This window comes from Mercenaria mercenaria, chromosome 14, assembly GCF_021730395.1.
Source record: "Mercenaria mercenaria strain notata chromosome 14, MADL_Memer_1, whole genome shotgun sequence".
In the NCBI taxonomy this organism is placed as follows: domain Eukaryota; kingdom Metazoa; phylum Mollusca; class Bivalvia; order Venerida; family Veneridae; genus Mercenaria; species Mercenaria mercenaria.
Window position 1 is genome coordinate 56023444 of NC_069374.1, and position 20196 is coordinate 56043639.

Consider the following 20196-nt stretch of genomic DNA (forward strand, 5'->3'; position numbering starts at 1 on the left):
TTGTGATTTGAGGTATTCTGAATCAAGAAATATGCCATCAGGATATATATGTGAATATCAAGGTACCTGATATTAATAAAATTTTACATAAATTTACATATCATCATTGCACAATTCTTAATCACCATTTTATATAAAATCATTTTCATTAATATCTTATGGTTAAAAGGTTAAGATAATGTTATAAAATCATCATACTAAATAGAAAATGTCAGGACAGCAAAATATTAGAACAATGAAACTGAAAACATCTATGAAATAAATCTAAACCTAGTATTGTGAGGTTTCAAACATTTATATTTCGGTAATATGAAATAAGCATTTAATTAATTCATCAGAAAAACTCTTACTAAGTCTGATCTACAATTTAGTAATTTGCCAAACAAATGCAGACATTATAGGTGTGCTAAAAGGTTTCTAGAATTTTACTAGTACTAGCTGAAAAAACTGGTAAGTTTCTTACATGAAACAAAAATAGAGAAAAGAAAAAAGAGTTAAGGCATTTTTTTTGTACATGTTTCATATTTGCTAAGATTTCAAAACATGCCTAAGATTAAAAAGAAAACAACTCATATGCGTTATACAACACTAACATACTGCTAATGAAACTAGTCTGGAAATCAAAAAAAATCATTTGATTTACATACTTCAAGTATATCTGTATGTTTTATCAGATTTATATTTAACATGAATATTCATTATTTATATGTAAACAGCAAAATTCTGCTAAAATCACAATGTTCTGACTTTCACACCTCAGATGCTAACTGAAACATGTACGCACATCCACACAAATATGCACATTCCCACTCTCTATCATCATTTACATGAAACAGTTACTACAAACAAAATATCCAAGTCATATAAGATATCTTATAAAAAACTGAAATATAACAAAATGTTCAACATTAAATAACACTTCATTGTACAATCCAAAAATGAGTTGAATTTAATTGCTCCAGTGGCCCACAAAATATCTGATATGTAATCCTTTGAAAATTTGTAAAAAGTCAAACAGATCTGTTGCTTTAATCCTTACTAAGACAACCTTAAAGTCTTTTAATATTCCATCAACAAACAAATCTAAAACTGGAATTTTTCTTTGTTCCTGTCAAAAATGGCTGAAATACCCTAGTCCTGGCTTCTAAAACTCTAAATGCCGCTTTTTTATATTTTTTTTTTTCATAGTTGCGGCTTTAAATCCAGTATATAAACCGAGAGCGCTGAAGATCTTAAGCCAGAAATACCCTATCAAATGTTTAACCCTTATCATGCTGGACTCTACTGATTCTGCCTTTGTCACTACTGTAGATCATGATTAGCCTGCACATCCATGAAGTCTGATCATGATCTGCACTGTTTGCCATTCAATCAGTTAGGTATGCACCCCTGTTAGAAGTTAATGGCACTGTCCAAAATGAACGATGGACAAGTCCATTATAGAAATTTAGCAGGATAAGGGTTAAGACTAAACAAATCAAGATATTATAAAAAAATTTCTTATTACCCCCCTTTGAGTTCTTTAGAGTTATATTAACATGAACAATACATTTCAAGAAAAAAAAAAACCCATTCTAATGGAAATGGTGGATAAAATATTAGCCATTATACATACATATATACATGTACTGCGACAGAAGATACTAGTTCTAACATGACAAGGTATATCATACACATACAATGATATGACTAGTTCAAAGACGGGACATGACTGCATGAACAAAGTACAAACTGTGACACGACATAGACTTAAAAACCTATTATGTTCACAATGGACCAAATACTCATGTTTTTTTTACAGAACAGAACAGAAATTCAGTTACCGTTACACATATATAGACTTTAACATAACAGTTTATCATCATTTTAACAAATTACAATGTGTATGTATGTGTACAGATGAAAACCATTGTATCATATACACTTAAAACATAATTATGCATACAGTGAGAGTGGATATATATTTTTATCAAAATAACAATATTTTCTCTGTCAGTAAAAAAAATTAATTATACAGTAATTTTGTTAAATTAAGTTAGATAATTTATTTCATTCTGCCTCTGTTTGAGAGCTTTCATACAATATAAATTTAGTTTCTTTAAAACATTGACCTTTTGTTGTATCAAACAGTTCTAAAAATAAATCTATAAACCTAGCAGGACTTTTAGATCATTTTTACTGACCATTATTATTACATTACTTAGCTTTGGTACAGAACACTTTATCATACACTGTATACACATTTTATACCACTTTTCTTTGCAGTAAAAGCTGCTTAATAATCAAAAACTGTTGCTTTATAATATCAAATATTATATGAGCCGTGTCATGAGAAAACCAACATAGTGGCTGTGCGACCAGCATGGATCCGGACCAGCCTGCGCATCCTCGCAGTCTGGTCAGGATCCATGCTGTTCGCTTTCAAAGCCTATTGGAATTAGAGAAACTGTTAGCGAACAGCATGGATCCTGACCAGACTGCGCGGATGCGCAGGCTGGTCTGGATCCATGCTGGTCGCAAAGCCACTATGTTGGTTTTCTCATGGCATGGCTCAATATTATACCCTTCTCAAATGCGCTCATTTGATTGGTCAAAAGGGGTGCACGTGTGGGTCTGCAAAAAGCGATATTGACCCGTAAAATTGATGACTCTTGTGATATCACTTTTTCTTATATGTATGAAATATGAGCCAGTCAAATGAGTGCATTTGAGAAGAGTATATAGATCTAACATAACAATTATATACTTATGTTTTGGTTAATATGTGTTTTTACGGACCTGTAAAAATGATACTGACCTCAACATAAGTCAATAACTGTATATTATATTGTCCTTGAATAAATAAAATACAACAAATTTTGTAACAACTTTGGTCATGAATATGTCGAAGTCCAAACTGGAATCTAGGCAGATCCTGGCTAGACCGATTCTGGATCTGCCTAGGCCAAACTGGAGTATTTGTTATGAACTTAAAAACAAAAGAATTGTAATAGATGAAAGTCGATATTCTGGTTTATATTTTTTGCATTAAAGCATTGAAGAATACTGGTAAGGAAACAACTCTATTTACAAGGAATACTTAATTGTATTTTTAAAACATGTCCCAAAGTAATATAATATAACCAAATATTTACCCCTAAAAAACTGTTATCAATTCCTTTTGAAGATTACCTGATTTAAGTATGAATGTTAAAGACATAGCTATGAAAAGAACAAGAGATAAATATAAATGCCTTAATTGGTTAAGTAAAATAAATAATTACCAATTAAGGCTTTAAAAGTAAATAAAGATATAACCATATATATATATTGCCCATGTATACTTTTAAGCTCACATAACATTGCATAAATTGTATGTTCAATTTATGATGTAATACAAGTTTGCGAGTGTTATTGGCTACAAAATGTCAAAATAAGAAGAAAAATTCAGTGAACTTATGGATAATTATCTATCTACAAGAAGATTCCAGTTTGACCTAGGCAGATCCGGAATCAGTCTAGCCAAACTAGAATTCTAGTTTGGTCTAAGCAGATCTGGAATCAATCTAAACCAAACTGGAATTCTAGTTTGGTCTAAGCAGATCTGGAATCAATCTAAACCAAACTGGAATTCTAGCTTGGTCTAAGCAGATCTGGAATCAATCTAAACCAAACTGGAATTCTAGTTTGGTCTAGGCAAAACTAGAATTCTAGTTTGGTCTAGGCTGATTCCAGATCTGCCTAGATTCCAGTTTGGACTACGACAAATATATAGTCATTACATAAGGTTTGATTTTACATATACATCACATCTATGGCTATGTTGTTGATGAATTTGTTCACAATGCCATCTCTGTCAGCTAAGCATGACATCTCATTCAGTGCATGAATTTACAGTCATATACAAATAACAAATTCCTCTGTCATCATGTGACTTGGAATAAACTGCCACATCTGAACAGAATATTATGACGAGTTTAAGGAACAGTTTTATCCAAAGTGAACCATGAAATACACTATCCTATTCCTAGATTCTATACCTTCTTTTTGATCATCAAACACAGAGTATAATTATCAATTTATTAATTGATAGTTCCGACTCGTTCACGTTGACCATTCACATATATTTCCGTATCTGTGTCTTTATTATCGGGAACAGTCTTTGTAAGTAGAGTATCGAGGTCATCTTTTTCTCCATAATACTTAAACTGGACTAGCAGCTGAGACACTTAAGTTAAGAAATATATTACATGTAAACATTGTGATATGACATCACAATCAAAATTACTTTCAGTGGCTGTGTGGTTAAGGCTGTGGACTGATAATCTCTTGCCAGTCATCAACGCTGGTTTGAAACGTTGACCGGACTGTAGAATTCTTGTGACACAGCCATCCAGCTGGCTGCAGGAAAGTCAGTGGTATATTCACATTTTTTGAAGTCCTAAATGGTAGTAACAAACAGCCAGAAACCAGATTCAAAGTTTATAAAGCAAACTTTGGAGACAAGTCACCGACTGCGAACCTGACATTGGTCAAATTTGAAACTAAGCTAAAAAAACAGCCAATCAAAAGCTTGAGATCTGAGATTGGTTTCCAAACATGAATCCAGAGAATGTAGTCCAACATACTTCCCAGCAGACACAGCTTACTTACCACTTGATACCCTACCCAGTCACATTATATTGACAGCAGGTTGACCAGTCCTAGCACTTTCCTCTTAATGCTGGATGCCAAGCCATGAAGCTACAAGTACCATTTTACAAGTCTTTTGTATGACGTGGCCTGGTAGCAAACTCTCGACCACCCACACACAAAGCTGACACTACCACTTGGCTACAGAGGCAGTCACTGGTACCACAGTAATCAATGAAGATAAACTATCAAAATAGAAATTTGAAAAGGATACAGAACTATCAAGGAAGATCACTCCAAGACTTCCGATCAACCAAGGCAAATGCTTCAGAACGTAGTCAACGTAGTTAGTATCTGGTTTACGCACCAATATTGACAGTCCATATGTAAGATTTCCTAATACAGCTAGAATAAACATCATAACTGATAAACCATCTGTAGACTTCCTCTTATACTGAAACAAAACACAGAAAATAGCTAATAACTAAAGGGAGATTATGAGCCTTCTAGTGCTTGTGTAGTCTTTATGCAGTAAAGTACCCGGCAGAAATTAAGCGTGACGCTCTTTTCTGTCAAGTATTACCACTTTATAATTCAATTATAAATAATTTCTAACAGTGTTCTAAATAATCAACAATACTGTTGCATAATTCATGGCTGTAGACTAGTATTTCAGCAGAACATTAATTTTACAAAAAATATAATGCTACATAGATTAATTCTGGTCTAAAATGCACTTTTAGTTTTACCAATCAAATAGCACCACAGTGTATATGTTTACATTTAATCAAAGTAAATATATTTATGGTTCTTGCCTTGTGTGATATGGAATATATTGTATCTAATGTGGAAATATATTGTACGGATCAACTGTGAACGGCTGATAGAAGATAGTTAGAATAAAGGTAAAAAATCAAAAATCTATGGTGTATGGTCATGTAGTGCAGATGTTAATCACTGATTATTCAAGAACTTACATTTTTCCACATCTGTCCTAATCTTGAGAACGTATAGAACACACTAGATACTATACCTATACCATAACCCACTTCATCTTCTATATTCTGTAAGTGAAAAACATCACATGTTATCTATAAGTAAATATTAAATCTATAAGTAATGAAAGTACTAGTTTGAATGTATAGCAACAATATTATTATCACTGATAAATGCTGTTTTCATAAAACTATATAACGCAAACAATACTAAATCTATAGCATAACCAATTTTGTCTTCTTACTTCTGCAAGCCTCATCACTGCTATGAATGATGAAGGTTTTGTCAATTATAATTTGAGGGGCCTATTAAATTGATTTCATGGTTGCATCAATTGATGCTATTTCATCCCAATGAACAATTAAAATTCCCATTCACATGGCCTTCAAATACCGAAACCCACAAATTCATAGCCTTTTTGATTCAAACTGAAATTTATGCCAAGAACATTAAATTTAACAAGAGCCATGTTAGACATGGCCAATCCCCCCGCCGGGCATATTATAATTGAACGCTAAAGTTCCTGGCAAGTTAGTGTCTGAAAGTATTCATTTTGGGAGAAGCTTTGAAAAACCATTTAGTTGTGGTCCACATCAGGGGTTTTAAAGATGTGGAAGAAAGAATTATTCAGTGGTGAGGTGGTTTACTGCTAAATTTTATTAATTTTCATGAACAGTATAGCTGTATGATGTTTTTCTATATGGCTACTGTAAAAAGAAGGAATGGAAAGCTAACGGAACAAGAGTGCCAGAATGTCACAATATATGCCCGTCACAGCAAATTTCTTTACTCTAGCAGCTGTATTTGCAAATGGAATTTTAATTTTGTGGTTGTTTAGGAATCATTGTAAGTCTTTTGATTTTCTAAGTCCACAAAAAAACTCCTAACCAGGTAGAGATGTCTTAAAATACACCTAAAATTGGAAAGTAACATCCAGGTTGTACCACAGAAAAATGGTCTTGTTTTTTCCCTGTGGTCAATTATAAAAATGTTACAACATAAGTTATTTATAGTAACAACTAATGAAAGTTAATCTTTAAAAAAATTAAAAAAAAAAAATTGTAAGTCCACACAAAAATCTTTACTAGGTAGAGATTGGTTAAAATACACCTCAAAATTGGATGTAGCATGCATGTTGTACTACTGAAAAGTGGTCTCGATTTTTCCCTATGACTAGTAATGAAAAAGTTACAATAAAAGCTATTTTAAGTAACAACAAAAGGAAGTAATTTTAAAGAAGGGAACAGCGCATGACACTTCGTCTAATGATGGTGTATAATTGTGCCAAGTTACCACAAAATCCCTCCATGCATGAAGAAGAAATGCTTCGGACAAAGTCATTCTTGTATCTGACCTTTGGCCTCTAAGTGTGACCTTGACCTTAGACCTAGGGACCTGGATCTTGCGCATGACACTCTGTCTTGTGGTGGTGAACATTTGTGCCAAGTTATATCAAAATCCCTCTATGCATGAAGAAGAAGTGCTCCGGACAAGGTTTTCATTCTTGTATCCTTTGACCTCTAAGTGTGACCTTGACCTTAGAACTAGGGACCTGGTTCTTGCGCATGACACTCCACCTCGTGGTGGTGAACATTTGTACCAAGACATATCAAAATCCCTCCATGCATGAAAAAGATATGCTGCGGACAAATCTTTTTAAAGAAAATATGATCAAGGGGAATAACTCAAAAAGTAGGCAAGGTAGAGTTACTGTTCTTGCACACTGCACTTCCTCCCAATATGTTCTATCAGTGTATGAAGTTTGAAGAAAATCCCTCCAGTACTTTTGGAGTTATGCTCCGGACAAATTTTTTTAAGTAAATATGATAAAGGGGAATAACTCAAAAAATAGGCAAGATAGAGTTATTGTTCTTGCACACTGCACTTCCTCCCAATGTGTTCTATCAGTGTATGAAGTTTGAAGAAAATCCCTATAGTACTTTTAGAGTTATGCTCCGGACAAAGATCGTTGCGGACGCATGGACGGACGGACGCACGGACGGAGAGCATTTCTAATATCCCCTTCGCCTTTGGCGGGGGGAAAAATAATAATTTAGGCTGTAATTAAAAAATTGTTAAATTGTTTCTTTGCTGTAATGAGACACAAAGTTTTTGGTGTAGGTAGGTATGGAATTTTATTTTGCATATTATCATAAATAGGGGGAAAAAAAATTTCATCTGACTGGCCAGAAAAAAAGTTTGGTCGCAGCAATTTTCTCAGGTAGGCTGTGTTACCGCAAACAAATGTTTTTTTACTGATAGCCTTAAGTTCAGTGGAAATCATTCATTTTACTGTCTGACTCATTATTACATCTGACAGATGAACATTTACCTGCAGATGACTTTAAATCATACAATGTATCACATGATTAAATCACTTGTATTTAAGCATGTAAAACCTGTAAGTCATGTTGAGCACTTTGACCTTTGAAATGCCTAAAACACTTAAAAATTTAGTATTACTCATCAGTAAGAAAATCATGAGCCATATAAATGAGTAAATGAATATTGTACATAAATGTAACCTAAAAAAACTAACTACCATATAAATCACAATAGTGGATCCCCAAATTCTAACCCAGTGCTGAAAGGTATGACAGAACTACTACCTGTATATACATCATAATGATGGATCCGAAAATTCTAATCCTAACAGAACTACCAAATACATTACAACACTTGATCCCCAAATTCTAATCCAGTGCTGAAAGGTATAATAGAACTACCATATACATCATATCCTAATATCTAATTCAATACTGAGAAGTATAACAAAATAATTTTTACTATATACATCACAATAGTGGATCCCCATTTTCTCTTGTAATATCGAGAAGTATAACAGAACTACCATATACATCACAATAGTGGATCCCCAAATCAGAACTACCATATACATCACAATAATGGATCCCAAAATTCTGATAAAACACTGAGAAGTATAACTGAACTACCGTATATATCACACTCAAGGATCCCCAAATCAGAACTACCGTATACATCACAATAATGGATCCCAAAATTCTGATCTAACACTGAGAAGTATAACTGAACTACCATATATATCACAATAGTGAATCCCCAAACCAGAACGACCATATACATCACAATAGTGGAACCCCAAATTCTGATCTAACAGTGACAAGTATAATAGACTGACATACTGGAAAAAGTCTACTCACTACTTAAGAATAATCTTTCATTTAAAAGTCAAAACTTACATTAAATATGTGTATATGATACTGAAGATCATGTGACATGAGAGATCTACCGGCAGGATGACGTATAATTCTAGTAGACGTAAGATCTACAACTTGTAAAGATTTATGTATACACAACAACAAAGCTCCTGATATACACAGAACGACCTGAGGTACCCCTGAAGTTTGTATACTGGACTGTATTGGTTCATAATCTGAAAAGGAATACACAAACGACATTGAAAAAAATTATAGTACTAACAAAGAAATTGGACTTCCTGTAGATTAGATTATATTCACATGGTTTTTATTTTGTAATTTGACAAACTTCACAGGCATTATGCACATTGGGAAGAATTTGCATTTCACAGCTGTTTATAATTTCCAATACATGTCGTGTGATATGTATAAGTGATTTCAATTCTCTTGTTGCTCAGCTCACAAATATTAGTGAAAACAGAACTACTGCGAATGTTTACAATTCTACAGTGTTATGACTTGTGTATAAAATTGTGCTGAATGCTATGGGTGTTTTTAATTTGTATATTACTGTTACCACTGCGAAAAATATGTGCATATACGGAAGTATACGGTCCCGTATATGTCTAATATACGATTATCATATAATAAGGTATCTTTCCTGAAAGTATGATCAAAACCTACGCCTTAAACATACTTTTGGACCTTGACAATCCCTAACTTTGAATACTGACATAAACTGTTGAAACGTATTTATGCTAAGTATGAATGAACGGATCCATTTGAGAAAAACATGAATGTCTAATTAAAGAATATGGGATTCCTGTATATGGAATGTTCCATATACGGGGAAAATGTTTCCGTATACGCCCGTATATTAGGAGGATACGGAATGCGTACACTCCCATATACGGAATAATTTTCCGCAGTGTACTCTGTTTATAAACAGAAGCGAAAAACAAAACACTGGCAAATGTTTACCTAATCTTGTGTGAATTTGGAAGGCTTGGTATAACTCCTAAATTGTAATACCTAATAACTTATTAATAAATCAAGCAAATTGTCTGACAATACTCTGAGGGGCTTTAAAGGGTATCTGTTAAAGATAATGGAAAACAAATTTCTTTGTTGTCTATTATGCATTTACATCAAACAGAAGAAAATGATATTTTCCTTTAGCTTTTAAATCTAGGTATAGTTAGCATCATACTTTTTCACAGGGCATCTCATCAGATATTAATTAATAATTTTATTTTGGCTATGTGCCATTTTTTCTGTTTTTTTTTTTTCTTTAAAACAAAACAATAATTTTATTATCTGTTTTATTTACCTTTATATTTATTCTTCCAGTATAGATTGTAGTATAAGAATTGAGCAAATAGCACCAGATCAGCAAATACGAAATATATGGCAAGATAAATCTGAAATGAAACATCAGCAATGCAAAATATATGGCAAGAAAAATCTGAAATGATACATAAGCAAATAATGTACTTCCCAAGGTTTTTTGACATGAATGCTCACACATAGAACTCAGAAGTCTCTTAGATGTAATCCTTGATGAGCTAGGACAAATCTGTCTTTGCAGTCAGGTATTTTATCACAGAACCACTGAGTCCACCTAAAGTTCTTAAGGAACTTACTTCTATTTTTTTAAAAATATACTGACGAGATAAAGAAACGCCTCATTGAAATTTGGCGTTATTTTTTTCCTAACACTTTTAATTGTTGTGAAATGTAGTAAATCTACATGTACTCTGACCGACAAACACAGTGAACAAAAACTCGCGCGATTTCATTCAGCCATTTGTTCACTTCATGTACCTGGTCATGATTTCCTCGTGCAGTCCGTGCATGTAAACCATGTGGTTTGATTGAACGATTTTTGCACATGCACATGTGTAATACGACACACAACCATATTTTCAGCTATTCTCTGAAAAAAACATTAGTTTTCGTAATGCCGAGGCTGAATTCTGAAGAGAGGGCTCAGGTTTTGGCTATGCTTGAATGTGGGCGAACGCAGGAACAAGTTGCTAGACGTTTTAACGTCTCTCGTTCGACAATTGTGCGTCTTATTCGACGTGTTAGAGACACGGGAACATCTATCGATAGACCACGTTCAGGTAGACCGCGTGTAACGTCAATACGACAGGATAATTATATACGTCAACGTCATTTACGTGACAGATTTGTGACGGCGCAATCTACGTCACGTATAGTTGTAGGTAACCGTGGACGTCCAATTAGTCGACATACAGTGAGAAATCGACTCAGAGAACGCGGAATTACCTGTCGTAGGCCCTACCGCGGTCTAATTCTAACGTTATGCCACCGTCACCAACGTCTTATTTGGGCCCGCAACCATCACGGCCAGCGTTGGCAAAACGTAGTGTTCAGTGACGAGTCGCGTTTCAACTTGTGGAACGCCGACGGATGTATCCGTGTCTATAGACGACGCCATGAACGCTACGCAAACAATTGCGTTTTGGAGCACAATTGTTACGGTGGAGGTGGAGTAATGGTGTGGGCAGCAATCAACCATAGGTTTAAGTCCCAACTGGTCGTTTGCCAAGGTAATCTCACAGCCAGGCATTACATCGACCAGATATTACATCATGTAGTTGTCCCTTTATTCCGTCAACGTCAAGGATTAGTCTATCAGCACGACAACGCGCGACCTCACGTTGCACGCGTCACCAGGGACTTTCTACAGGCTAGAAACATTAATGTTTTACCTTGGCCGGCGTGTTCACCGGACTGCAATCTGATTGAACACGCGTGGGATTATCTCGGACAGCGGTTACGCCAACGTCAACCCCAGCCAGCAAACGTCCGGGAACTGGTAGCAGCGCTGCACCAGGAGTGGGCCAGAATCCCACGGTATCTGTTACGCAACTGGTGCGGCTCTATGAGGCGTCGCCTTGCTGCTGTGGTTGCTAGCAGAGGTGGCCACACGCGCTACTGATTTTTCTAATGCAATTTCTCCGACCGGGCTATTAAAATTCAAGATTTAAGCTTAATGCGACAATGAAATGATTTCTTATTGACCATAAATTCTTGTAAAGCATCTAATTTGCGAATAGAATTGTTCTTTTCTAATTTTGAATCACGGTTAACGAAAAATTGTATACCGAGTTTGAATGAGGCGTTTCTTAATCTCGTCAGTGTATATATGAGAACTCTAATGAAAGATGTTAACCGAGGATACTGTTTGAAAGTTTTACCTGGAGTGGAAGTTGTTTAGTAAGTATACCACCAACAAGGTTTGCTGTATCTCCGAGTGTCCACATCAAAATCAACATCAGTGATATTCCTTCTATCCCTCGTATGTTACGAAAGTTCTTGATCATCTGACTGAAATGGTTAATAAATTGTGCAAAAAAGATCCTTTGGAAAAAAAAAAGTTTAAGGTCTAAGTAGGACACAGTACTGTTGATCAAGAAATATTCATGCCACTTTCATTTTGGGATACCGGTATAATATTAATATTGTAAATTATCGACATCATACAATAAGACATCCGTGTGATTGAAAAAAACTTTTTAAAAAAAATCTTAAAAACATAGAAATTCTAAAGAAATTGCCAAGGTCACCACACGAATCGTTCATGCAAGTCCAGGTAGTAGGTGCACAAGCACTAAATGCTAAGGCACATGGTGAGTCACTATAGCTGAATGCACACTTAAGAGAGAGATGAAAAATTGTCTTATATACTTACGGTACAGAAACAACCATCCATGTTAGTATAGAGGCAAGGCCCAGCACCTCCGAGGCAATGCCGCGTTCACCCGATACACAGTCATTAAAGATTTTATAAATCCACTGTACACCATCGCTGCAGCTGTTGTTGGTTATGTTAGCCCCCTCACCAAAGTGATAAACAAAAAGTGGTTGCCATGGCATAATTATCACTCTTCATACAATAGTATATCTCAGTTCCAATGTTTTTGTATGAAATATTTGCACTATACTGATGGTTGTAAAATGCTTCAAGACGTCGCACCTTTTTCCTCAATTTTTTTTTGTTACTTCAGTGACATGCCTGTTGATCTGGCCTGAAATCAAGATGAAAATATTAATCCTCTAGAGCACACATTATTATTTAACACCAATACCCTGCTAAATTTCTAAAATGAACTGGTCTATCTTTCAGTTTGAGCAGTACCACTTATTATACAAAGGGGTGTTCACTGAAAATTTACTGACTGAATAGCGAACAGTTCAGACCATGGCTAATGCAGGCTGATCTTGGTCTGCACTGGCCAAAAGGGCAGAATCACATGCTGCCCGAAGGCTAAAGGTTAAAACCAGATCTTAAAGTCTACTTAAACCATTAGAAAACCAACATCTTGTCCTATGTCCACACTGCACTGAAAGTGGGAGTAAAGTTCATTTGTTTATGACAAATAGCTTAAAACTGCTTTAATTTATTCTTAACATTTCAATTTTAAGTTTGTTAAGTAGGGAAATAGTTCACTATGTTACAGGAATAGTCTGACTAAAAAATTATACATTTTAAAATAAACTTTCATCAGTTGCCTTTGATCCATGTAGGAAAGACGTGAATAGTCGAGGGAAAGTTGCGGGAAAACTCTGGAAATATTTATTAAAAAGGTTGTTAGAAAACAAGTTTGTACTGTACTATACAGAATAACTGAATCATACACCTAATTCATGAAATATTTTAAACTTATATAAGACCATCAAATCATGCTTAAGCATGTCTATTGTACAAAACGCAAGTTTGTTATATATTTACATACTTAACACATGATACATGCAATGAGAAGGGTCCTAAATATTTAAGTTCTAGGTACTGATATTTATTATAGTTTTAATGGGCACAGTTTACATAAAACTACTTTAATTACTTTTAAGTTTTATAAGACTTTTAATCTTATATTTAATAAAAACAGATAAAACAGCTGTCCAAATAGAAGCTATGTATAATTACAGGGTTAGAAAAGCACTTCTTTCAATATTTCACATGAAAGTTTAGAGCATAAAGGGGGGTAATCAAAACAAATGGATTCAATATTTTCTACTTTGTTATAATTTAAAGTGGAAATGTGTGCATTTTTCAAGTAAAGACCTGGCTGAAATAGATGTGTGTGTAAAAGTGTGGGGGGAATTATAGCTTTTAACCCAATATACAAACTATTCCTGTTACCAGTACCAAAAACATAACTTTCCAAATACGACTTTTCTTATTTTGGCCGGGACAGTCTTTTTAAGAAAAGTCAAACTGCATGCAGGCGTTGCTTCCCTTCAACTTCAGAAATCTCTACCTATAGGTAAGGGAGATCATTGCGTAGAAGATTGAAGAAAAGAACTATTATTTTCTTAGTCTGATTTCTGTATTTCTAAAGCATCAACTTCAAATACTTATTCGGCATTATAATTGCTAATTCTAACACGACCAGCAAATAACCTACATACATGTAGAGCAAAATCTATCTCGGGTTATTCTGTAATAAACCACTTGCGTCCAGGTGCATAGCACGGTCGTAAAAAGTAGTTTAATTTTTTCTAGCACTTTTGATACTGTATGTCGTGTTAGAATCGAAATAATAAGTTCCCAAGTGTGATTTATCGTAGAATAACCCGAGTTTTTCGTTCTTATGCGAAACAATACATCACTCAGGCCTACAGCCTTCGTGATATATAATCTTATGCATAAGAACTCAAAACTCAGGTTATTCAACAATAAACCACATTCGGGGACTTATTATTTCTTAATTTAACACATTTAATTGCATGTAGCAACCAATAATTGCTTTAAAATATATAAAATATTCACCAAAAACACACTATGTGCAGTAAGATGTGCATAATGCCAATATTCAAACCTTTTAGAAATATATGAGAAAACAATTATCAAGAAAAGATTTTACGAGAAACTAAAGCAGTATATCTTATGTTCCCATAATGGGATCTGGCCAGTTCAAGAAAGGAACCAAGATGTATGGTGATACAATTTGTATGCAAGTTTGGTTAAAATAAAATCATAAATGAAACCACTATCATGCAGACAGAAATTGTTGACGAACGCACACAAGCACAGAAGAAGGGTGATCACAAAAGCTCACCTTGTGAGCTAAAAACAACTATGTAACAATAGAAAGGAAATATTAACAAGAGGGTTATAATGACCCTGGATCGCTCACCTGAGTAATATGAGCTACATGGACAAGTGTAACGGATCAGGTAAAAAAAGTCAAATATAAGGTAGCATTGTTTTTCCCAGTTGTGTGAACATGTTTCAAATGTGAAACTGATGCTAAAATTTTAAGAAAGGAGGTCAGTATACTGAAAGTCAGTTTTAAGACTGGTGTGCAAAACTGTATAATGTCATCTAAATATCAAGGCTGTATTTTAAAAAACAAGAAAGTAGGTCAGTAGGTCAAGGTCAAAGTCACTTACTTACAGTCAGAAAGTTACTTGGGGTAATCAGGTAATTATAATTAAACAGTCTTGGAAATATGATCAGATAATTCTTGGAGAATATTTTCCTATAAAACTCATATAAAAACTAAGTGACCCTGGGGCGAGGCTTTAAACGGACCCTGGGTCATGATTTGCACAATCATAGTTAAGTCCACTAGACAATGCCACATACCAAATATCTAAGCTCTAAGTCTTCGGGTTTCAGAGAAGATTTTTGAAATTTACAATATAGCCATATAGGGAAAATAAGCCCCGCCCCCTGGCAGCCATGTTTTTTTTTTACCAAAATAAAACAGATTCAGCAATAATGGTAGAGGATCACATAGAGATAACATCTTCAAAATATTTTTGAAATCTGGCTAACAGTTTCTGAAAAGAAGGTTTTTAAAGATTTTCCTTTCTGTTGCCATGGCAACCATAGTTCTGAATGGATTTTAAATCTTTGGGCAATTTTGAAAGGGGGCCACCCAAGGATCGTTCCTGATAAGTTTGGTGTAAATCTTTCCAGTAGTTTTGGAGAAGATTCTTTCAGAAATTGTTAACATACGGACGACGGACATCATTCTGACAAACGGTCACAAAAGCTCACCTTGAGCTTTGGGCTCAGGTGAGCTATAATAAAGAATAAAGTAGGTGAATTGAAAAGAAAAAAACTAACAGCTAAAGCTATTAGGGTTAATTCTATTTTTAACAAGAAAGTTGGAAAATGAAAGGGAAATACCCACCAGTCATGGCCTGAACATTTGGAATTCCTCTCTATATATTTTGAAATATTCATTAACAAGGGAATTTACTTATGTATAAATTTATGTCTAGGTTATTGATTGTCATAGAAGGAAGACTGCAGCTAAATATTTTCAATATTAATTATATAAAATATTAATTAGATAATTTATTAATAGATTTTTTAAAAAGATAATAGATTTACACTATGGTAAGTGGAACAATTCTCTTTGTATTTATAATAACTTAAGACTTATAATTATGACTGAATACTGTGAAAACATTTTTATTCACGTAGGACGAATTTTCGCGTATTTCGCGCTAGGACCGATGCGCAAATTTAAGACCGCGCTATTACTATTATTTTATTCTATTTTTTCATTTCTAAAATTGAAAATGCGCGAATTAAAGCCCGCGCGAAACAGTCCATTTCCTCGTTTGTTCGAAATTTCATGCCAGCGAATTAAAATGATTTCACAGTAGTAGGTGAAACAAAAACAACTTTTATTGATATTGGATGGCTGTGTCATATAGGTTTTGCTTGAAACAAAATGACAATAACCTACACAATAATTAACCTAAAAACGTTTTTTCAGTTTTTTTGCTGTTTCTTCTTTTTTTTTCATTACAGTTAAAAATACTTAAGATGATTTGGGATTACACCTTACACACATTGTTTAGTGGTTACAGGATTGCCTGTCAATACACAGGTTTTAGGTTAAAAAAAACAAAAAACAATCTGGGCTCTTAAAATTACTTAGATTCTACTTAGTCTAGTTGTTTTACCCAGACTATTGCTCACTTGTTTTACCCAGACTAGTGCTCACTTGACTTACCCAGGCCACTGTACTCACTTGTTTCACCCAGACTAGTACTCACTTGTTCTACCCAAGCCAGTACTCACATGCTCTACCCAGACTAGTACTCACTTGTTTTATTGCATTTGTACAAACTTGTTTTACCTTATTAATAAGGCCAGTACTCACTTGTTCTACCAAGGCTAGTACTAACTTGTTTTACCCAGTGAGACAAGTTTTCACTTGTTCTACCAGACTCGTACTCACTTGTTCTTACCAGGCCAGTACTCATTATGTTCTAGCCAAACTAATACTCGCTTGTTCTACATGGACTAGTACTCACTTGTTCTCTCTGGACTAGTACTCACTTGTTTTAGTTACCCAGACTAGTGCTCACTTGTTCTCTCTGGACTAGTACTCACTTGTTTTAGTTACCCAGACTAGTGCTCACTTGTTCTCTCTGGACTAGAACTCACTTGTTTTAGTTACCCAGACTAGTGCTCACTTGTTCTCTCTGGACTAGTACTCACTTGTTTTAGTTACCCAGACTAGTGCTCACTTGTTCTCTCTGGACTAGTACTCACTTGTTTTAGTTACCCAGACTAGTGCTCATTTGTTCTCTCTGGACTAGTATTCACTTGTTTTAGTTACCCAGACTAGTGCTCACTTGTTCTCTCTGGACTAGTACTCACTTGTTTTAGTTACCCAGGCTAGTGCTCACTTGTTCTCTCTGGACTAGTACTCACTTGTTTTAGTTACCCAGACTAGTGCTCACTTGTTCTACCCAGGCCAGAACTCACTTGTTCAACCAAGAGTAAATTTATCAAAGTTTGAGATATATCATTTCTATTCTAACACGTAATCAAAGATTATAATGTACATCTTTAGTGACACCCACTAAAGAATATGTGCATGTTTTGTGCAGGTATTCTGCAGGATGGAATGTGGTAGGGTTTGATCTGTTTTGGCATTTTTTTCTGCTCTGACTTCGGCATGGTTATCAATGATCATTAGACTGGATAAGCTTTCATACCATTCTGGTCAATACAGTGACTCCTACAGGGCCTTGTTAATTCCCGAAGAAACTACCCTTACAACTAAAGTTCTATCACAAACCTGGGTCCCTGATACCAGCACTTTAGTCTAGAGGTTACATCTGAATCTACACAAGTGTATAGTCCAACAAAGGTGACGCCATCCTAGGAAATATTATATCTGTTTAATATTTAGTTTAACCCATTGTAAAATAGAAATGCTTTCTTTGCCTTAGATCAATTTAACAACTTCTTTAGATTGAAAGTTGAAAGTCACGGTAATAGGTATATGCCAGAAAATGCTAAAATTTCCCACCTCTGTTCTTTGAACGACAGAAATAGACTGTTGTTTGAAGTTGGCATTTGGGTGTGAAACATATGGGCATATTAAGTAGTCTTCACACGCACTTTAAGCAAAAACTATGTATTTCATACCAAAATATAAATTTTAAACCATAATGATGATGTATATCTTATAATTACCACTTGAAATAATTCAGAGTCTAATTTTACATATTTGAAACCATGCAGTGACTGTGTCACAATGCCCTTTTCCCACGGGTCACATCCGGCAACATACACATTTACCATGCCGCAATTGTTCCGCCTTAACATTTCACCATAGCAATGGTACAAAGGTTTATCGTTTATAATGCAGAAATAACTTTAACATATACTAATGAGATAGCCTGTCCAAATAACAGGCCTAATTATAGGAAAGGAACCAGCATGGGAGCCATCTGGTCTAGTCGGGAAACGCCCGTCACGGAATGGTGAACAGGTTTTTGAACAGGTTTTTGAACTCTAATTAGCTCACCTGTGCACAAAGTGCTCAAGGTGAGCTTTTGTGATTGCTCTGTGTCCGGCGTCAGTCATCCGTAGTCATCAACAATTTGACTGATAACACTCTTAAGAGCCCTATAATCCCAAGGTTAAGGTCACACTTAGAGGTCAAAGGTTAATATGGTCTGTCTTGTGTCCAGTCAATAAAATGGAATTGCCTACCTACCTACCCAACTTTAACAAGAGTGCCAGAATGTCACAATATACGCCCGTCACAGCAAATTTATTTACTCTAGCACCTGTATTTGCAGATGTAATTTTAATTTTGTGGTTGTTTAGTAATCATTGTAATTCTTTTGTTTTTCTGAGTCCACAAAAAAACTCCTTACCAGGTAGAGATACCTTAAAATACACCTAAAATTAGAAAGTAACAACTATGTTGTACCACAGAAAAGTGGTCTTGGTTTTTCCCTACGGTCAATTATAAAAAAGTTACAATATAAGTTATTTATAGTAACAACTAAGGGAAGTTAATCTTTAAAAAAAAAAAAAAAATCTTAATACAAAAAATTTTTTTTTCAAGTCCACACAAAAATCCTTACTAGGTAGAGATTGGTCAAAATACACCTCAAAATTGGATGTAACATGCATGTTGTACTACAGAAAAGTGGTCTCGATTTTTCCCTACGTCTAGTAATGAAAAAGTTACAATATAAGCTATTTATAGTAACAACAAAGGGAAGTAATTCTAAAGAAGGGAACTACGCATGACACTTCGTCTCATGATGGTGTATAATTGTGCCAAGTTACATCAAAATCCCTCTATGCATGAAGAAGAAATGCATCGGACAGTCATTCTTGTATCTGACCTTTGGCCTCTAAGTGTGACCTTGACCTTAGACCTAGGGACCTGGTTCTTGCCATGACACTCCGTCTTGTGGTGGTGAACATTTATACCAAGTTATATCAAAATCCCTCCATGCATGAAGAAGAAATGCTCCGGACAAAGTTTTCATTCTTGTATCCTTTGACCTCTAAGTGCGACCTTGACCTTAGACCTAGGGACCTGGTTCTTGCGCATGACACTCCGTCTCATGATGATAAACAATTGTGCCAACTTTCATCAAAATCCCTCTATGCATGAAGAAGATATGCTCCGGACAAAGTCATACTTGAATTTGACCTTTGACCTCTAAGTGTGACCTTGACCTTAGACCTAGGGACCTGGTTCTTGCGCATGACACTCCGTCTTGTGGTGGTGAACATTTATACTAAGTTATATCAAAATCCCTCCATGCATGAAGAAGAAATGCTCCGGACAAAGTTTTCATTCTTGTATCCTTTGACCTCTAAGTGTGACCTTGACCTTAGACCAAGGGACCTGGTTCTTGTGCATGACACTCCGTCTCATGATGAGGAACAATTGTGCCAACTTTCATCAAAATCCCTCTATGCATGAAGAAGATATGCTCCGGACAAAGTTTTCATTCTTGTATCCTTTGACCTCTAAGTGTGACCTTGACCTTAGACCTAGGGACCTGGTTCTTGTGCATGACACTCCGTCTCATGATGATAAACAATTGTGCCAACTTTCATCAAAATCCCTCTGTGCATGAAGAAGAT

General features: G+C 35.1%; 1 protein-coding gene across 1 annotated transcript in view; it reads right to left on the bottom strand.

Annotated features, from left to right (window-relative positions):
- LOC123526234 (lysosomal amino acid transporter 1 homolog) overlaps positions 1-20196 on the bottom strand; it is a 27665-nt gene continuing 7469 nt past the window's right edge. Inside the window, exons 2-8 of the mRNA XM_053523565.1 lie at positions 12508-12844; positions 12014-12143; positions 10117-10207; positions 8829-9022; positions 5589-5675; positions 4886-5065; positions 1-4199 (exon numbers count right to left, since the gene is read on the bottom strand). Coding sequence (XP_053379540.1) covers positions 4062-4199; positions 4886-5065; positions 5589-5675; positions 8829-9022; positions 10117-10207; positions 12014-12143; positions 12508-12692 — 1005 coding nt within the window. The 5' untranslated portion in view covers positions 12693-12844 and the 3' untranslated portion in view covers positions 1-4061. The remainder of the gene's footprint in view (positions 4200-4885; positions 5066-5588; positions 5676-8828; positions 9023-10116; positions 10208-12013; positions 12144-12507; positions 12845-20196) is intronic.